This window comes from Anastrepha ludens, chromosome 4, assembly GCF_028408465.1.
Source record: "Anastrepha ludens isolate Willacy chromosome 4, idAnaLude1.1, whole genome shotgun sequence".
Lineage (NCBI taxonomy): Eukaryota > Metazoa > Arthropoda > Insecta > Diptera > Tephritidae > Anastrepha > Anastrepha ludens.
In genome coordinates, this window is record NC_071500.1 from 52,686,408 (window position 1) to 52,707,175 (window position 20,768).

Sequence of the window (20,768 nt, forward strand, 5' to 3'; positions counted from 1 at the left end):
CAAACAGCACAAAAGAACAAACAAGAAACAAAATTAAATATATGAACTTTTTAAGAGAAGGGCAATGAAACCGTATGCAAATGAATAGTTGACTTAACATGAATTTTCGTTTTACAAATTCTCTAAATAAATTATGTACGAGTATTGAGCGATAAAATAATGGTATTATAATTATAATTGTATCTGAATCTAAATAGCGTAATATCTTTATTTTATTCAGTAAATATACAAAGAGATTAAAAAATGTGCAGCTTTTATTTCTTGTAACATGTAAATGCAGGCGGCTGTAGCCGAATGGGTTGGTGCGCGACTCCCATTCGGGCAGATAACACCAATTGATAGAAAAAGTGTTTTTAATGGCGGTCGGTTTTTGGCAGACGATGGCAAGCCTTCGAGCATATTTCTGCGATAAAAAACCAGCTGGCTTATCGTTGTCAGGTGACAAGATCCTGCGAGCAAACATCTGAACTGCTTTATTCGTAGGGGGATTGTCTGTAGACTGAGTTGTATGGCTTAGTAAAAACTAGGAAAAAGTAGAGGGTGATCAATTTAGAGGTATCGGATTTTAAATTGAAATAAAATAACGAAAATTCAAATTAATTGGAAAATCTTTATTATTTTTGTGTTGAACAATTCATGACATTTATTTTTTAAAGAGAATCCCTTTCAATATTGGCCGCAATTGGGCCGTAATTCAGCCATCTGTAAACACTAATTTTAAATGACTCGCTGGAGGACTTTGGTCGGTAGCTCATGAATAACTTAAGGAATGTTGGCTTCCAATGCCTCAAAAGAAGTTGGTTTATACACAAAGCATTTACACTTTACATAACCCCTACAAATAAAAATCCAAAGATGTGATACGCACGATCTTGGTGTCGAATCCACTGGACCGAGACGAGAGATAAATCGCTCACCGAAACAACGACGCAGTAAATCCATTGTTTCACGGGTTCTATGACTGTATGACAATTGTATTTTATTGGAACCAAATATTGTGGAGATCACGAGCTTCAATTTCCGGCACCAAGAAATCGTTTATCATGGCGCATCTTTGAAGAAATATGGGCCGATGATTCCTCCAGTCCATAGGTCCCACCAAACGTTTGTTTTCAATGGATGTAATGACTCTTCGGGTAGCACTTAAGCCCAAACACGGCATTTAGGTCTCATGGCTGAACGAAATTGGTTGGCATAAGTTGGCCTGTTGACGCGCGATGAACACTTTTCACATAGCGTCGATTTTCGTAATACGACTGTACGATTTGTAAAACTTGTTGAAGCGTAAGTATTTCCATGATGAAATGTTAATGAATACTGAAAAAAATTAGGTATTTAGTTTGACAGTAGTCGCGCGTGTTCTGTCAAAAACCCCGATTGGAATACCTCCAATCTGACCAAATAATTCAAGTACGTACCCATATGCAGTGATTAGCAATAAATCCACAAAAATTAATCTATCCGTTCATATATGGCCGATTAGCTGTGCAATTAACAATCAACTGTTGAGACTGTTTTAAAGGGTTTTTCTTAGTATAAATTGGTTTGGTGGAATATTGTTTTTGGTTTACTTCATTATTATTAACGATATTAAAAAAGGCAAACAGAAGGAATAGTTAATTTAATTTAGCTGGTATTCATAGACGGCAAAATCATGAAAATCGGTTGTGAAATAACAACACTGTGAAATCTCCTCGGATAAATTTGTGTAACTCCCTTAATTTTGCTCTGATTTGCCTGATACTTTGACATATTACCTTCTAATAAAAGTGCTATAACCCACTCATCTTTGCTCTGCTTGGCTTCAAATTACGGCACGTAATTGCAGAAGCTTCACCCTTCCCAATATGCAAAAATCATGAAAATCGGTTGTCAAATAACAAAACTGTGAAATCTCCTCGGAAAAATTGCTGTAACTCCCTTAAATTTCTCTGATTGGCCGCAAATTTTGTCATATTACCACCTTCTAATAAAAATTGCTATAACTCACTCAGCTTTGCTCTCATTGGCTTGAAATTTCGTCACGTAATAGCATTTCCAAATATATAAAAATCATGAAAATCGGTTGTCAAATAACAAAACTGTGAAATCTCCTCGGATAAATTTGTGTAAATCCCTTAATTTTGCTCTGATTTGCCTGATACTTTGTCATATTACCTTCTAATAAAAATGCTATAATCCATTCAGCTTTGCTCTGATTGGCATGAAAGTTCGGCACGTAACTGCAGAAGCTTTGCCCTTTCCAAATGTGCAAAAATCATGAAAATCGGTTGTCAAATAATAAAACTGTCAAATCTCCTCGGAAAAATGATGTACCTCCCTCAATTTTGCTCTGATTGGCCTGAAGCTTTGACATATTACCTTCCAGTAAAAGTGCTAAAACTTACTCGGCTTCGCTCTGATTGGCTTGAAATTTCGTGACGTAATAGCAGAAGCTTCAGCCTTTCCAAATATGCAAAAGTCATGAAAATCGGTTGTCAAATAACAAAACTGTGAAATCTCCTCGGAAAAATTGCTGTAACTCCCTCAATTTTGCTCTGATTGGCCTGAAACTTTGACACAAAACTTTCAGTAAAAGTGCTATAATTCGCTGATATTTGAAATTTTTACACTATCTGCAATTGTATGGCGCTTCTACTTTTGGCTTTAGACATACAATTATTAGACTTACAATTCAGTAACAAAAGATTCGTCAACCACTCGAGAAATATCTGCGCTCTTCGCTGTTTAACTATGCATACTTTAAATTAGATGACAGGATAAACGACATACATATTACATTGAGTTATTTCCCTTCTGCGGTTCCTATTTACATACTGTGTATATGTAAGGTCTCGGAGCTTACTGGAAAAAAGTAGAAAGCATGCGTATTAAATTTGTGGGAAACCACTGTGGAGTGAAAATTTTTTGGCCGGATATTTATCCATGTCATTCCTTTAACGTGTGCCGATATCTGTAATGGTGCTCACACTCACTAGCATAAAAATACGTTGCGTGTCCGCTGACACGATGAAACTGATGAGAGCTGAATTTAAATGAAAAATGAAAAAGTTTTTTTAAATTTAACAAAAATTTGGCCAAGTTACAGGGTGATTTGTGCAAATATAACAAGAGTACGGTGACTTCAGTGGCACACTGTATGACCGATTAGCTGCAAAATTGGCAATCAGCTGTCAAGACTGTTTTGAAAGGTTTTTTTCATAAAAATTTGTTTGGTGGAATATTTTCTGGCTTTTGGTTTGTTTAATTATTGTGAACGGTATGAAAAAAGGAAAAGAGAAGCATTAGTTAGTTGCGCAATTTGCTGCCAGTAATAAATAATTTGAAGAAATCCGTAAATGACGTCTACTGAAGCTGCAAAAAATTATGACAGCAATACGAAAGCGAAATTCGAATTATTATTATTTTATTTCGGCCGCCGTAGCCGAATGGTTGGTGCGTAACTACATTCGGAATTCAGAGAGATCGTAAGTTCGGATCTCGGTGAAACACCAAAATTAAGAAAACGTTTTTTCTAATAGCGGTCGCCCCTCAGTAGGCAATGGCAAATCTCCGAGTATATTTCTGCCATGAAAAAGCTCCTCACAAAAAATATCTGCGTTCGGAGTGGGCTTAAAACTGTAGGTCCCTCCATTTGTGGAACAACATCAAGACGCACGACACAAATAGGAGGAGGAGCCCGGCCAAACACCCAGAAAGGGTGTACGTACCAATTTTATATATATATACATATTTCCGCCAGAAATAGTGGCGTTGGAGCGTGCTGTCAATGGGCGATCGCCATCCAAGTATCTTGCTGGTGGGCATTCCTGAAGTTGCAATTTTTCTCTGTAATCAACAATTTTTTTTTTCGTTAACAACATGTTTCCTAAGAATATAAACCTAGTTGTGATCAAATAATATTGAAAATTACATGTTTTTGAAACGCTTGAACACAATGCCATTTTTTCCATAATTTTTCATTATTTTGCTTAAAAAATTTTAATAATCATATAATCCCAGAATCAAGTTTATATGATTTGGAACTAAATAAAGAATACTCCGAAAGAATTTCACTACGATTGGTCGATAACTTTTTGAGCTGGCATCGCTACGCATCGTATCGTAAGCGCTATGGCGCCCCACCGACGGGTGGTCGCTTAAATGATCATAGAATCGGGAACAATGCAAATTTCGCTTTAACATTTTTACTACGTATTCTTGAGTAGTTATACTAACAATTTATACAAAAAAAAGTCGATTTTTCGATCAGTCTAAACTGGTTTCCCCCCTTAAATATACGACACCATGGTCAGAGCTGGCCCTTGTGTTACCTACCAATAGTACAACCCGGCATCACACTAAACATCTTATACTTGGTTTGAGGTTCACCGAGTAACAATGGTTTCGAACACTGTTTAATAATTTAAAAACATTTCATTTTAGCATTTTAAGCTTAAGATGTGTGCGTATATTTAATAACTCCATCGAATGTATTCTTACCTAAAAAATGTATATGAATAAATATCGTTAATGTAATTTGTAATAAAGTGTAAATGTCTTTCATAATATATGTATACACATACGCACATATTGTGAATAAGTGTTTAAGGTTTCCAATAAATTTTCAAATGTTTAACAGTAGAGAGTGTAGAAGCACATCGGTTATAAAATTAAATTGTTTGCGATTGCACTTATATTAGAATTTGCAACCATACATATTTAAATATATGAACAAAATAACAACGTACTTAAGCACTTAAAAACGAATTCATAATTCATAATTGCAACCAATGTAGCTTAAAAACTTATGTCGTCTCAAAAAGTGCCCGCTGATTCAACACTTGTACTGTGTATCTCTTCATGTCGTTGCAATAGGCTTAGGCACTGATGTAAACATTGTGTGCTAGCAGTCGAAATGGCTTTCAGCAAAAGCAAATCTGGGTCTGTCGGCGAAAAGGTTTCACATTCGATATTCTCAATTGTACGCGCAAGCGATGCATTGCTGTAATATGTAATACCAACAAATAATACATATATATAATAAGGAATAAAATCAAACCATCGCACCATTGTTCGGTTAGATAGAGTGCTTGTCTGGCTGATACCATCGCATCAGAAGCAGCAAGCAGCTCCCGAGGCGGCAGAGGTGATGAATTACTAATATCCATTGCTTTGGTGTGGCTCTCCACGACTGCCCGCAAACCATCTACCCATTCTTGCCGCGAACGTGCATCGGCAGCACGCAATTTGACTGTATCTCCAGATGCACAACCGATAGAAAACGTCCGTGAATCTTCATCACTAGGACAGACCACAGCGCCTGCAAGTTGGACTTGACCACGCGGCGCACACGCCAGAACTTGTGCGGATGGTGTTACTTCATCTCCAGTTAAAGAGGAGTCACATAAGTAATAGCTAAGTGTGCCTGTCTGTGCATCAACAGTGAACCAGCGGTACTGCCAACCTAAAAATGAGAACATATAAAAGCCTTTATGGTGCTTGATATCGTTTTCGCACCTTTCATAACATTGGTATATTTAAAGAGCAATCCGTGCAACGGATGACGCAAAGTCTGATTTAGCACCCGATTAAGATTGGTGGTATCCATGACCGCAGTTTCCCCGACTTCGTTTACTAATTGCTCTGTGACGGTAACCACTTTACTTATAGTAACTATTGTAGCAGTTGTCGGAACTCCAAATAGCGATTGATTTTGCTGTTTAGATTTACGTTTACGATGCTGCAGAGATAATTTGATTTTACGTAGAATTTTTGCAAATTTTGGAAAAAACAAGATATGTGAAAATTTTAGAAGCGATAAAGAACCTAAAATTTGTAGCTGTCAAAATTATTCATTGACAAATTGACATTTCAGCTAAAGTGCATTTTATCCAACACAGAGTTGTTATTTGACAGTTTTCGATTTAGCTCATTCGCTATATGAAGCCCAGTGAATATATAAATACTGTTGAATTTTGAAATATATTCCTGGACAAAAGGAGTAAATTGAATAACTAGAAAACCGGACAAGAATTCTCATATTTTATTGTAGCGTTTGCTTTTAATATCAGATATTTCAGTATAGAGAAATGTAAATGTGTTTTTCTTTCGGTGTAATTGACGCAATCTCTCCACCCAGGGTTGCACATTTTCTTCTTTTACACAAAGACGATTCAAATGTGGTAAATAATGATTAAATAAAAATTGTACCTTCCCATTCAATATGACGTCAGTATAACAAATAAACGAGCAAAAAAGGAAAAAGAGTAAACGAACACAACACAGAATTTTTTATCACAGAGTTATTGACAAGAAATGCAAAAAAACTGCATTTGGCAGTTGTGTTATAATTCCTGCTTTCACACTTAGCAGGCCAAGCCATTCACTTAATATTCGCAAACAATCAGCTTGTAAACAAAGGTTATTTTATTTAACCCAAACAAGACCCCGGGGCCTAATGGAGTCCGCCCGGTAACAGTATAGCAAGGCGGCGATGTAATACTACCAAATGTTGTTGGAATAATAAGAGACAATCTCGCATTTACCTACATCCTAACAGTGTTGGGAAAAGCAAATCAACATGCATACAGTGTGAGTTGTCTACGGAGATCCCGAGTGCTTTTGGCTGTGAGGAAATAGTACTCTATGCCTTCTTTGCTACGGGAGTGCTTTCTATAACGCTTAACCCTTGGGAGTATATCGCACACTAGGGATGTGGAACGCACAAAGATTGATTGATATTGATAGATTCCCTGCTACAGACATACAGACAAGGCATTGACTAGGGAGGCTGTGGCCTCCACCCCCTCTATGACGGCGTAAGGTAGCACCAAACAATGGTCTATAAAAATCTTCATTACTGGGGGAATTTAATATATTTTGTTTTAAGATTCGAGACGTAACTGGGGGAATATAGTCAAAAGAGGTTCAGGCAACTCATAACTATCCCTAAGGACAAACTGAGAATATTCATAGGGATTTTCACAAGTTACTGCAGATTGCGCAGCTTTCACAGAGTTAGCACACCTTCATCTAGAATGTGATGTTATAGCCGTTCCCGTTGTTGTTGTAGCATCATATATATTCCCCATACATATACGGAAATGCTGCTGAAGTGACAGTCCTTGGTTGGATATAAATCCTAGTCGTTCCGATTACGTAGAACCGACTGTAGTGAGATCGATAGGCTATCACTTATTTGCTTCCAGAATTTAATGAAAGTCATTTTTTTTTTTTTTTTTTTTTTTTTTTTTTTTTTTTTTTTTTATTGAAACGTTATAAATATTTAAATACATTTCATTCTATTACACCTAGTTCACAACTATCAAGTAATATTATTTTATTAAATTCAACAGTATTTACAGGAAACACGTATATAACTGGAAGACAGCTGACAGAAATTTACATATATTTGTCAGTCATCAAAATTTCTGGAACAAGATCATTTGGTTTTTTTCGTTTAAGTCTCCGGCATTGGTCATCTAAATTGGCAAGTCGGCGAGCCTCCGGGTTAGTATGTTTTTCGAGTCTTTCGGCATGAGCTACAGCGTAATGTTTGACAACTTCTGATACTAATGACATCTTTAGGTCACGATGTAAATCAGTGTTCCTCACATACCATGGCGCGTTTACTGCGTTCTTTAAGAACTTGTTTTGAAATCGTTGTATTTTTTCGATATGAGTTTGTTTGGCACAGCCCCATAGTTGTATACCATAAGTCCACACAGGTTTAAATACTTGTTTATAAATTAAAAGTTTATTTTGTATGGAAAGAGGAGACCTCCTTCCAGTAAGCCAGTTTAATTTTTGCATTTTGAGGATTAATTCCACGTGTTTTATTTTAACGTGCTCTTTCCAGCATAGTTTGGCATCAAGCGTCATCCCTAAGTACTTCGCCGTATTGGAGTAAGGAATTTTCGTGCCAGAAATATATACAGGATTATATTGAATTTTTTTGTTTGTAAAATCCACATGAAGTGACTTGGCTTCATTAAGTTTTATACGCCACTTTGTAGTCCATTCGGTGATTTTGTTAACATCTTCTTGAAGTTTGCGAGAGGACTGTGTCTCATCAGCTCCAATTGCTAAAATGCACGTATCGTCAGCAAAGGTAGCTATAGTGCTAGTCTCAGAGACCGGTAGGTCAGATGTGAAAAGCACGTAAAGTATAGGGCCAAGGATACTGCCTTGTGGAACCCCGGCTTTAATTCGCTTTAGGCTTGAATAAGAGCTATCGCACTTGATCCTGAAATATCTGTTATTTAGATATGAAGTAAATAGGTCCGAAAACTCCTTTGGAAGCAAGATTTTAATTTTATGGAGTAGTCCGTCATGCCATACTTTGTCGAAGGCCTGAGCAACATCGAGAAATATGGAAGAGCACACTTTTTTCTTTTCAATTGCTTCTTCTATCACATTTGTGATCCTATGCACTTGCTCGATTGTTGAGTGCTTTGCTCGAAATCCGAACTGGTGCGTAGGAATAAGGCGTTTGTTTTCAATCAAAGGCTTTAACCGCTGCAGAATTATTTTTTCGAGTAGTTTGGACATTATAGGTAGCAAGGAGATTGGACGGTATGATGACACTTCGTGAGGACTTTTGCCAGGTTTTGGTATCATTATTACCTCTGAAATTTTCCAGTACGTTGGCACATATTTTAGCTTAAGGCATGCATTTATAATTTTTGTTAGCCTAATCAATGTTTTTTGCGGAATATTATTTAAGGTTTCAGCGGTGATAAGATCGAAGCCGGGTGCTTTTTTAGGTTTCAGGAGTTTTATTTCACGCTTTATCTCTGCAGGCGAAGACAAACAGAACTGGTTTTCAGCTTGATGAATATCTGTAAGCAATGGTGCATGATGTGCTTCATGAGGCTTAAATGTTTTTTCTAAGTGATCAGCAAAGACTTCCGTTTTTTCAATATCGCTCTTAGTCCACAAGCCATTGGGTTTTTTAATTGGAGGGTTTTGTATAGTTCGTCTTTTAAGGTATTTTGTAGATTTCCATAGGGAGTAGTCAGTACTTTTTTCCGCTGTTAGTTCCTGTACATAGTGATTGAAGGATACGTTTTTTAGTTTATTAATTTCTTCTCTTAAATGTTGAGTCATTTTATTTAACAAAGTTTTTAGCGATGGTTGTCGGGTTCGTTGCCACTTTTTTCTTAACTTTCTTTTTTCGGCGATAAGGGAATATATTTCATTTGGATAACGAAGTCCAGGTTGTTTTGCTGTTTGAGTTGGTGTGCTATACCATGCGGCATTTTGGATTTGTTGGGTAAGCAATAATACTTCTTCATCAATTTCATTATGTGACGAGAGTGTATTTTGTTTTTGAACGTTTTGATTAAGCGTATATTTGAAATACTCCCAATCAGTAAACTTGTTGGTCAGAGTAGGTGCTTGTTGTTTAAGTTCAATGCCTTCACTTAGTTTTAAATATACATATGAAAGTCATGATGGAAAGAATAATAATCATTCTTGAATCAAAAAAAAATTTAGCTTTCAGAGAAACTGAGGTTCATGTTTGAAATTTTATCCATTTTCTAAAATGCTAAAAATATAATATTCGGAATAAAAATGTATAAAATCAAATATTTGGGGAAAACCTTGTCAATATAAATTCTTAAAAGAGAAATTTCGAATACGCCTTCTAATATGCTTCACCCGTCAAATTAGTTAGCATATTATCTAAAACTTTAATATGCTCAATGCTGCAGGCATACATTCAAAGAGTTCATTTAGAAAAGCAATCTTCATTCCTTTTTGGTAACTTTGCATTTGTTTACTTTAGTATCATTCGTATTTTCGTTGTCATCGACAACAGTGGAGAGTTTGGAGAGAGCTCAAGAGAAAAATTTTGTTTCGTTTCGTTCTCACATTGGGCAGCAAAATCCTCTTGCAAAATTGGTAATTTTCAATTAGAAATACATAAAATTTAATTCAAATTCAACTAAAAAGTGAATATTTATTGTGCACGCTTGTATAATATAGCAAAAAGTGTTAAGATTTGTGGTGAAATAAAGGTTTTCCAGCGACACGAAGTTTCTCAAAAAATCAATGACAGCTACAAAGCTGTGGAGCACCACCATCATCAGTCACCACAGGAGGAGCAAAAGAATAGCGGGAGGAAACAGAAATCGTCGAAGTGTAATAGGAGGATAAAGAAGAAGCAAAATACAGGCAAGTAATTAGGCAGCAACCAGCGAAATCACACAACCAGTCCGCTAGCGGCAACCAGCTCCGAAAAAAAACAACAATAAAAGTTCTTTTTTTCATGCGTTTATCTGGTTCTTTTGCTTTTATTTTTTTTTTTTTGTATAAGACAATTCCAATGAATGTTGGTGAGTTGGTGATGAAAAATAATACGAAGATTTCAAAAAGATAAATATGAAATCAAAGAAAGAATTAGAATAAAAGAAAACGGAGCGAAGTCTGGAATGATTTTGCTGTCTGTGTTCTGCTGATGATGCTACTGAAGCTGACGACGACGAAGTCAGCGACGTCAGCGGCAGTCAGCTTTTGCGGCAAATGTGGCAGTGGACGCAGCGTAAACAGAAATATTTTCACCAAGTAGTGTTTTCCAAAGCAAATTAACAATTAATAACCTAAGTTATATAGCTATACGAAAATGTGCAGCTGGAAAGCCAAAATTTGTATTAAATTTACAAGACCATGATACGCAGTGCTTAAATAAAATAAATTAGTTAAAACCTTTTGTCTCAAAATTGACAGCAGTAGCAACAAAAAGTGCATTTTTATAAAAATAAAAACAAAAAAATTGTTTATATTGGGTTCGCGATCATTCTTAAATATTTTTGTGAGCTCATATACATAACTATCCGCATTCCTTTTTGCGCGCCCAATTACCAAATTGTAACCCAACGTAAAAGGTTGCCTACGCAAAATTTACAACACAACCCAAAAGAAAAGATCGGATTTGCAATGGCGGTAAAAAAAAAACTATTCGCTGAACGTAAAAACCGTGAAAAGGTTGGCAAGAAAATCGCTTAAAACAGTCATATTAGTGACCTTCGAAAAAAAACATACACACATTTACGAAATACGAGAAATATTATGGATGGACAAAGAGCGCGCGATATTTTAACCCTCCTACAGGAGCGTGTCGTGTGCCTCACTGGTGGCAGGGACAGACGAGGTGGCCCCCTATTATGCTTTCCCGCAACACCGAAACGCGATCGCCTCAAACCGGAGGATTTACGGCGACTTTTGAGTTACTTGATTATGATACCAAGGTATGTATTATTTCTTCAGAAAAGATAATGTTTCCTTATTAACTAACGTCCCTAAGCCTTCTCCCAAATCGATAGTATTGTAAAGCATAAAAGCCTTGCCAACTATTTGCTTTGACACTCAATTAGATCATGAGTTATTTTCTGAGTCAATGTACGAGTATTAGTAGTTCATAGAGTCTCCAATATCTACAATAGTATAATTCTTAGTTCTTGCATATTTTCCCCCTGCAGTCTTTGCGAAAGTGCAATGATAGGTTAATCAGCAGCAACTGTTCGCTTTTATTTCGTTACTTCGCGCTCTTTTGTTTTACTCTTACATTATCTCTTCTTGTTTTTTTTTTGCATTTTTTTTTTTTTTTTTTGTATTTTGAGGCTTCCACTATCCGCTTCATGGACAAAATATAGGCATGCGAGGGAAATTTCACAGTGAATAAAATCTTATACTAACTACATATAAGAGCGATTGCATATTGTGGCATGATTCATCTAAGTGATATGCGTTATAAACTCCAAGCGCAAGGTTTCAGGCTTAATGCAACCTGCGCACATATGGTACTCCAGGCAGTACATAATAGTCTCATATGGGCATGTAAATACAGCGGTGGTACTCTAATTAGCACAGCCTGTCATGTGCGCTTACAAAATAAACATTCCCGAAGAAATTTTACACTACAATTTATATTAATAACTTCAATTGCAACAACAAAAATTTTTCGAATAAATAAATATTTCACAATGAATATTTTACATTTTGGAGTATATGCGGTTAAAACTTTAGAGTATTTTGAGGTCGTCGTCATAATTGATGCCATAAAGTCTGCTTAAATTGAGCTTTGACTCGTCGCTGCAAATCGCAGCATACCAGGAGTCAATCGCAGACGGAGAGGAGTCAATGTCGCTTCTGGCAAGCGCAAATTTTTTTTTGGGCTCTTTTGGCTTCTTCAAACTGTCACATCACCTGAGGTAGTTCTGTAAAAGCCGCTGTCCTATGGTTGTGCTAGCAAGAATTACACTATAATATATTTGCACTACGACTTTAATTTGTGTCAATATGACGAATACATTTTGCAGCGCATACCTAACAATCAACGAATCCTTCCTTGTTGCAGTTTACCGACCTGGAGCGTTGTGAATTAGTTTTTTTTCGATAATAATTACTCGCATATTGGGTTTTCTTTGTTAAGAAGCTAGCAATTTCGCGTATGCTTACTACTTTTTATAAAGGATGGTTAAGTTTCAAGGGCCGGTGTTGATTTTGAATAAAATACAATTTTTCTAGGAAATTTTTGTCCTTTCTCTTTATTATCATAATATTGGTATGGCTCAATTACGTATGGAACAAAATATCGGCCAAATGGCCGCCGCGGCCTCGGCGGCATACCTCCAAAGACCACTAAATGCAAATAGTTCCTTATATAAAGGGTGGTTAAGTTTCAAGGGCCGGTGTTGATTTTGAATAAAATACAATTTTCTTAGGAAATTATTGTAATTTCTCTTTATTATGATAATATTGGTATGGCTCAATTACGTATGGTACACCTCCATCCGATGGTCAAAATATTCGATGACGCTGAGGCATAATTGAGGTTCTATGCCGTTAATGTGCCGAATAATCCCATCCTTTAGTTCTTGAATTATTGCAGGCTTATCGACGTACACCTTTTCTTTCAAATAACCCCAAAGAAAGAAGTCCAATGGTGTCGTTGACGTTTAGGTGTGGTTCACATTCATTTCGTATTCCGTATTCGCCTCTCATCCCACGTAGAGCTGTTGTTTGCCATTCTGATTTTTTTAAATTCAACTTAAATAACCTCTTTCCAGTGTTTAATATGACAGTGGTTTTAATACGGTTCACTAGACAGGGCTAGTATAGAGATCAAACATCAAAGCAGAGAAAGATTAAGCAAGGTGTACCGCAGAGTGGTGTCCTTTCGCCCTTGCTTTTCAACTTCTACATCTCGAAGCTCCCCCAACCACCAGCGGGAGTTTCCTTGATCTCATACGCTGACGACTGCACGATTGATGGCCTGTGTTGCAAAGTGAACAACTACCTCACCGACCTTTCTCGCTTTTTCACTGCGAGGAATCTCCAACTTTCCCCCACCAAGTCCACGGCGACCCTCTTTACCACCTGGACAAAGGAAGTCAAGCTGTCCCTTAAGTTAAAAGTCGACGACACACCAACTCCGACGGTAAATAACCCCAAAATTTTGGGTGTAACCTTTGGCAGCTTGCTCTCCTTCTCTGCGCACATAACCGCAATTGCCACTAAAATCCAAAATCGCAACAAGGTCCTCAAATCGCTGGCCGGCAGCACTTGGGGCAAAGACAAAGAACTGTTGCTTTCGACATTTAAGGCAATTGGCCGGCCGGTTCTAAACTATGCTGCGCCTATCTGGTCGCCTGGAACTAGTGATACGCAGTGGACAAAGCTACAGACATGTCAAAATACCGCCATTCGGACAGCCTCCTGATGTTTCCCATCCAACACCTACATAACGAGGCACAAATGCTCCCAGTAGTGGAGCCCAACAAACTGCTCAGTAAGCAGTTCCTGCTTGGATGTTACCGCAGGTTTCACCCCTGCAGACACCTGCTTGAGCATGAGCCGCCTCCCAGGCACGTCAGGAGACACCTCTCAGACTACGCTGACGAAATCCAGGACAAAACTGACCGCAACCTACTGGACCGGACAGTATTTAGACAGTCAATAAACGACATCCACCGTCACCACCTTCATGAACTCCCGTCCTGTGAATGCCGTAATCGGAGTCCAACCACCACATATTGCAGACGAAGAGCTTCAGCTTCCCCGTGAGACTCGTGTAACACTGGCACAACTATGTTCTGGATACTGTAGCAGGTTAAACTCCTACATATCCATAATCGACCCTGACATACCAAACACATGTCCGGCATGTGAAGGTACCCCGCACGACACTAACCACCTCTTCACATGCCCCCTCAAACCGACTCATCTAACACCCCTCTCCCTCTGGACCCAACCTGTCGAAACATCATGTTTCCTGGGCCTACCCCTAGATGAGCTAGACGAAGACGACCGATGATATACCTACACTGACAGGGCTACCAATGCTGTTAAAACAACACCAACAACAGTGGTTTTAAGTGGCACTGGATAAACTAGAAACATCGCTGGTTGTGATTTTCTAGCCAAATATAATGCAATCACACTATTCCGTTTGAAATCCATTACTGATTTTCTTTTTTCGTGTTTACTCTCGGCAAAATGCTCAACGAAGCAGTGATGCCATTTTCAAAAAGGCGTAATTTCAATAAATTTCAAATTAAAATTTTTCCGACCGATACAAGGAAACCGATGGATAAAGACAGCGTAGCTATTTTAATGACCATATGTGTGTATATATTAGAAAAAATTGTTCTATCATTTCGTGCTTCATGCACCAACCCAATAAGTAACTGCTATAATAAAATATATAAAAAATTCAAAACATGGAATCCCTAAAAATCCCTAATATAATATAATTCTATGCACAGGGTGTGCCAATAGCGTGCCAGCACTGTATGTATGTATTTACATAAATATACTTGTGCATTTGGCTTATATGCTCTCATACATACATACAATATTTTATTGGACGTGAGCTTTAGAAAAAAAAATCCAAAGAAATTATACCTTGCATAATAATACAAAATTTCAAAACAGGCACTCGGAAATAAAAGCGAATTATTATATAAAAGCATTGAAAACATGCAGAAAGTAAAAAAAAAACGCAATCGAAACAATACAAAAAAACTTCCACAAACATATTGTCACTCGAAAGCCCCCTAAGAGGCTTCGCCCCTGTCGAATGCACGAATGCATTAACTTACGAATAAGGAAAGTATACAAATTAAAAACTAAAATAAAAATAGAAAAAAAAAGTAAAAATATAAACACGCCAAAACGACACAATAGTGGCAGCTAGGAGCCTCGCAACTGCACGCAACGACCAACAAAACGCATAATTAAAAAACAAAAAAATTATACATACATACACATATACAAAGCAAGAAAAAAATCCAAGTGAAAAATTACGCAAAATAAATGAAAGAACAGAAACCAAAAACAACAACAAAAAATAATAAATCAACAGACAAAGAACAGCATTGGAGGAGCACACTGCAAAGGATTGTCAAAACTTGAGGCAAGTTAGGAGAAGGTGATGGCGACGGTGACGGCGACGCGGCAAGTCTGAGGAAAACAACGGCGCTGGCTGCTACGCCGACGACTTATGACTTGCTACTTCGACAATGACGCGACTTATGCGACATTATTGGCTACCCGGTCGATAGCAATACCACAGCCAACGCCTCCTACTCCGCTGGCATCACAAACATCATTGTCAGCTACATCAGTCCCAATGCCAAAACACATAGTGGCAAAAATTTCTACGGAAATCCATATGCGTTGAAAATACGTCTTTGCATAAATACACTCGTAATAATACAAAATTACAGATTATATTGTATATGTGTGTGTTTATAAATGTTATGTATGAATTAGGTACCAAACTAAAATACCACACAGTAAATCACATGTTATGCCAGTAAGCATTCTCAGTTTGTTGTTGGGCAGATTAATAACATTTTGAAATCCATTTGGATTATACACTCCCATTAAATAACTTAGCCTATAAAGCTACAGTTTGGTGCCAGCTAACGTCTCGTCCTTGATAGTATTTTTCTCATCGTATCCGTTGTTGTTGTTGTAGCAGCATAAACATTCCCCAATCATATACGGGGAATGCTGCTGATGTGACAGCCCTTGGCCGGACTTAAATTCTGGTCGTTCCAGTAACGTAGAACTGACTGCCGTGGGAATGACTAGCAAACCTTATTTTGGCATGGTTGTTGTAATATTAAAATACAGTAGGTTCTGTTTTTATGCGGCTTTTTTTTATGCGGTTTTGAAATAGTGCGGTTTTTTTTTAAATTACAAAATGCATGTCGAACTATCGGGAATTGTACATATAAACAAGATTCTAAACCAGCTAAGCAAAAACTCATCACAGATTACATCAGAAATGCTAACCCTACAAGTATGGAAGATATATAAAGATATAATTTTCAAAGATACAATATTTTGTTTATGCGATTTTATTTAATTATTTCAGATTCATGCGGTCTATGGAACGTATCTATAGTAATAATATGGGAGTAGTGCCCTTTTTTATGCGATTATTTCAGATTTATGCGGTTTTAGCATTTGAAACGTATCTATAGTTTTACTATAGAACTAGTCGCTTTTTTTATGCTGTTTTTTTTTATGCTGTTTCTTGCGGAACGTATCTACCGCATAAAAACAGAACCTACTGTAGTTATTTTGGGAATCTTCTAAAGTAACAGTATGTGGCCAACTTGAATGTCTTGGCTACGAATTTAAATCGGCGACACTTAATGCCAGAAGTATGCCTTGAACGATCTACTTTTACCGACCATGTACCCTTGAACCCTTTCATAGAACACCCCCTTTTCTTTTAGACCGAAATTAAGTTTTCTGGACGTACCGGCTTACTGGGCTTACCAAAGCCTTACTGAGTTAAGGCCGGGCTTAAAAATGATTTTACGACAACATCAATGTTACTCGCACTCGTACTCGCATTCACATTCGTCGCTTGCCTGGGTTTAGGGATAGTCCTTAAGTAAGTAGTATTGAATTAGTCGTTTTATGAATCTGCGTAAGTATGCAAGCATACATACATATATAGAGGTGCATACACATGTATCCATATGAATATGTACAAACACAAATGTTCCACTGTACAAGATTCTGTCGAAATGAATGATTGAGTTCATTTGGACAAGAGAACTTGCGAAATACTTAAATGAATGCAAGACTAACGGTTGCGATAGTTGAGGGTTGCGACCATAAATACTGAAGAAATTAGTGATTAAGAGGATTTTCTTACGAGGGTTGATATTTATATTTCCGACCTAACAAGGGAAAAATGAGCATTGATTATTGAAAACGGTTTTATTGTTTTTCAAAATATTCTTTTCTAGGCCGTTTTTTAAGTTATATGGGATCCAATGCGAACACACCTTTTTACCAACACAAAATCAATATTTTTTGGCACAATTTCTGATTTTGAACGTCTTTCGTGAAATCCGTCGGTGAGTGAACAGCGACAGTGCTTGAGCGCAGTACGAGGGGTGCCTTTTATTGTCGGGATTAGAGAACAAAAACAAATTTTAATCATCGAAAATCACTTTATTGTTTTTCAAAATATTCACCATGAAGATCTATACAATTTTTTTTACATGCGTTTGAACCAATTGTCGAAGCACTTTTGCCACTCTGAATGAGGGACCTCCAAAAGATGCATTCTGAATGCCGCAACCGCTCCTTCAGGTGTCGAAAAACATTGACCTCTCAGTTTGTTTTTTACGTACGGGAATAAAAATAAGTCATTCGGTGCCAAGTCAGGACTATACGGCGGATGACCCATTAATTCGATGTTTTGGGTGCTCAAAAATGCAGTTGTTTGAGCCGATGTGTGAGAGCTCGCATTGTCCTGGTGAAGAGTGATCCGTCTTTGGCGATTGGTTTTTCTAATTTCTTGGAAGCCAACTGGCAAACAAATGGTTGTGTACCACTCAGAATTTACTGTTCTGCGTTGTTCTAGTGGTACGGTTGCGACATGTCCAGTTTTTCCGAAAAAACAAGCGACCATTTGCTTGGCAGTGCTTCGTGCGCGAACAACTTTTGTTGGATTTGGCTCATCTTGGCTCACCCATACAGTCGACTGCTGTTTACTTTCGGGCTCATACGCGTAAATCCATGATTCATCACCTGTCACGATGTCATAGACGTGTTTTGAAGCCCCGCGATCGTATTTTTCGGGCATTTCCTTCGACCAATCGACACGAGCCTTTCTTTGAGCGATTGACAAATTGTGTGGGATCCAACGCGAACAAATTTTTTTGACAGTCAAATGATTATCCAATATTGAATCTATGCTGGTCCCACTAATGCCTAAGATTGTCTCAACCTCTCGATAGGTCACATGGCGATCGTGCAATATCAGTTCGCGCACAGCATCAATAGTTTTCGGAACAACAACTGATTTTGGACGACCTTCACGAAATTCGTCTTGGAGTGAACTACGACCACGATTGAATTCACCATACCATCGATAAACACTGGTCCTTGATGGAGCTTCATCGCCAAAAAATGAATTAAGTTCATCCATGCAATGTTGCTTAGTTAATCCACGTCGAAAGTTGTAAAAAATAATCGCACGAAAATGTTCACGATTTAATTCCATTTTTGGACCGAGATGAATCTTTTAAGTGACTGGTATTTCAAAACGTTCTGAGTACGTAAAAGCCAAAAAATGTCAAACTTTGCGATACAGCTGTCAGTTGCCAGATTGCCAAATCCCGACATATAAAAGGCACCCTTCGTATAATGGGCTTAGTTCATCGATGCATTCTCTTGTTGAAAGCCAAGCTATTGTTGAAAAATATGTTTCCAACGGCAGTAGCTTACATCACTAGGGTGTTCAATTTGTCTACGGCCACTTTTTTCTACCCTCAATACTGAAGACTTTTGAAGCCCTTCTACTCCCGATTTGCACCAGACATCTGATCCAAGCTGTACCTCAACATAGCTTCCTTAAAGTACACAGCACCACCATTGCACTTAAACACATGGACTTAACCAAAATCGCCCTTGCGTTGGGCCTATTCAGGACACCTGTTACAGTTAGCTATTCCAAGAATATCGCAGGGTGATGCCCTCCTTTCTCCCTTGCTTTTCAACTTCGATATTTCCACGCTTTCTCAATACTCAGTAGATTGTTCGATATTGGCGTCCGGGAAAGCCATCAATGGCTTATATTCGAAAGCGAACGATTATCTTTCCAGACTTTTTCACTTCTTGACTGCAAAGAATGCCCAGCTATCCCCTATCCCCAAACTACATCTAAAGGTCAAAGTTTCGTTTCAAAGGTAGGTGTACTCCAATTTGCCTCAATGACCAGTCCAGTTCAATTCTGAATGATTTCATGTTTTTTGATGAAATAACTTTCACTTTGCCAAAATTTTCCCTAGCCATGCTAAATAAGGTACGCTTAGCTGACTGTTAAATTACTATATAAAGTGTTGTTAGCTCGGGGAATAATCACAACTGTCGTACAGATGACAGTCAGGGATGTCCCTCCTGTCTGTAGGTTGGTTATTAATGCCCACGAAACTGTTGCTACGACCCTGCTTTATATCTAGAAGCTTTAGAAGCACTGCCACTTAAAGGGGATTTTGTATGCCACTGAAATCTAGTTAGGCAAAGATAGGTTAAATATGTATGGTCTGAACTGCCACGAGCTAAGGAAAAGATGATTATATATAACTGGCGCGTACAGCCTTTTTGGGTGTTTTGCCGAGCTCCTCCTCCTATTTGTGATGTGCGTCTTGATGTTGTTCCACTCCGAACGGCAAATATTTTTATGAGGATCTTTTTCATGGAAGGTTTGCCATTACCTGCCGAGGGGCGACCGCTATTAGAAAAATTTTTTTCTTAATTTTGGTCTTTCACCGAGATTCGAACTTACGTTCTCTCTCTGAATTCCGAATGGTAGTCACGCACCAACTCATTCGGCCACGGCGGCCGCGGAAAATATGAATATTATAATAAAAATTAAGTGATTCGAAAGGACATCTTTCTAAGCTCATGGCAGAAGTTGTGAAGACGTTTATGATGCTGAAGGAACTGACTGCAAGTTATCTTAAATTCATAAATAGCGAACATTTTTGCTTTGCTCTTAAAGTTTCTCCCTGATGCCAAATAACATTGCTTCTCTCCTGCATGCCAAATCGTAGCATTCCGCGTTCTGCCGCATTTTTAACGAATTAGCAAATTACGGTCGCTTCACGTATTTCTGTTTTGTCAAACGCGAGTACTAAAGCTTCATTTCTGAAAAACTCGTTATCAGTCAACTGTCAATGCTTAATGATGCATCTCATTGTTGCTGTTCTAATTAACTCGTTACAAACGACTGAGTGCCGCCCCCAACTCTTATCAGTAAATATTTTTATCGCCTTCGTCATGAGTACAAATTCCAAGCAGCTCCGTTCAGCAGCCAGTTTGACCACATTTTGTTGCTTATCAATGCGCACACAGCATTACATACATATATACATATGTATTCGTATACATACTTTGCTATTTATATTTGGAATGACTTGTTATTTTTCACATTACTTATTTGCCATTTTGCGATAAATTATTTGTGGATGTTTAGAAATTATCTTTTTGTGGTGTCGAATGTCATGTTGCCATTTGTTTAGAATTAGATAGTTATTACTTACCATTTTATAGTTGCTAATTTTAGTTTTTTGCGAGTAAACATGGTACCGGAAGGGCTTTGTTTACTGAAAAATTATGATGACTTTTAAGCTATATAATATGAAGTTAAATAAAAAACGAGTTAAAAAAAGTCACTTAAGTTCTTTTCAAAATTGCATCAAGCAGTGAGCTCACCGCAAACGTGTTGTAAATATTTTTCAAAC

At 37.7% G+C, this 20,768-nt stretch overlaps 3 protein-coding genes across 6 annotated transcripts in view; 2 read left to right on the plus strand and 1 right to left on the minus strand.

Moving 5' to 3' along the window:
• Positions 1-4,423: 4,423 nt before the first annotated feature.
• On the minus strand, positions 4,424-5,840 carry LOC128861455 (oxysterol-binding protein-related protein 11). Its single transcript, XM_054099596.1, has 3 exons — positions 5,500-5,840; positions 5,050-5,446; positions 4,424-4,984 (listed from the first exon to the last, which is right to left on the minus strand). Exons 1-3 carry the CDS (start codon positions 5,588-5,590, stop codon positions 4,798-4,800), a joined length of 675 nt encoding a protein of 224 aa, XP_053955571.1. The 5' UTR covers positions 5,591-5,840; the 3' UTR covers positions 4,424-4,797.
• Positions 5,841-9,601: 3,761 nt separating this feature from the next.
• LOC128862346 (uncharacterized) lies at positions 9,602-10,958 on the plus strand. 4 transcript variants are annotated; one of them, XM_054100917.1, is made up of 3 exons: positions 9,602-9,888; positions 9,973-10,161; positions 10,556-10,644. In XM_054100917.1, exons 1-3 carry the CDS (start codon positions 9,690-9,692, stop codon positions 10,573-10,575), a joined length of 408 nt encoding a protein of 135 aa, XP_053956892.1. In that variant the 5' UTR covers positions 9,602-9,689; the 3' UTR covers positions 10,576-10,644. The 4 variants fall into 4 exon arrangements, with proteins under 4 accessions (XP_053956892.1, XP_053956891.1, XP_053956890.1 ...); XM_054100916.1 differs by lacking the exon at positions 10,556-10,644 and adding an exon at positions 10,714-10,799 and having other exon boundaries at positions 9,606-9,888; XM_054100915.1 differs by lacking the exon at positions 10,556-10,644 and adding an exon at positions 10,872-10,958 and having other exon boundaries at positions 9,630-9,888.
• Positions 10,602-20,768, plus strand: part of LOC128862345 (triple functional domain protein) — a 121,202-nt gene continuing 111,035 nt past the window's right edge. Inside the window, exon 1 of the mRNA XM_054100913.1 lies at positions 10,602-11,234. Within this exon, the coding sequence (XP_053956888.1) occupies positions 11,056-11,234 (179 nt within the window). The 5' untranslated portion in view covers positions 10,602-11,055. The remainder of the gene's footprint in view (positions 11,235-20,768) is intronic.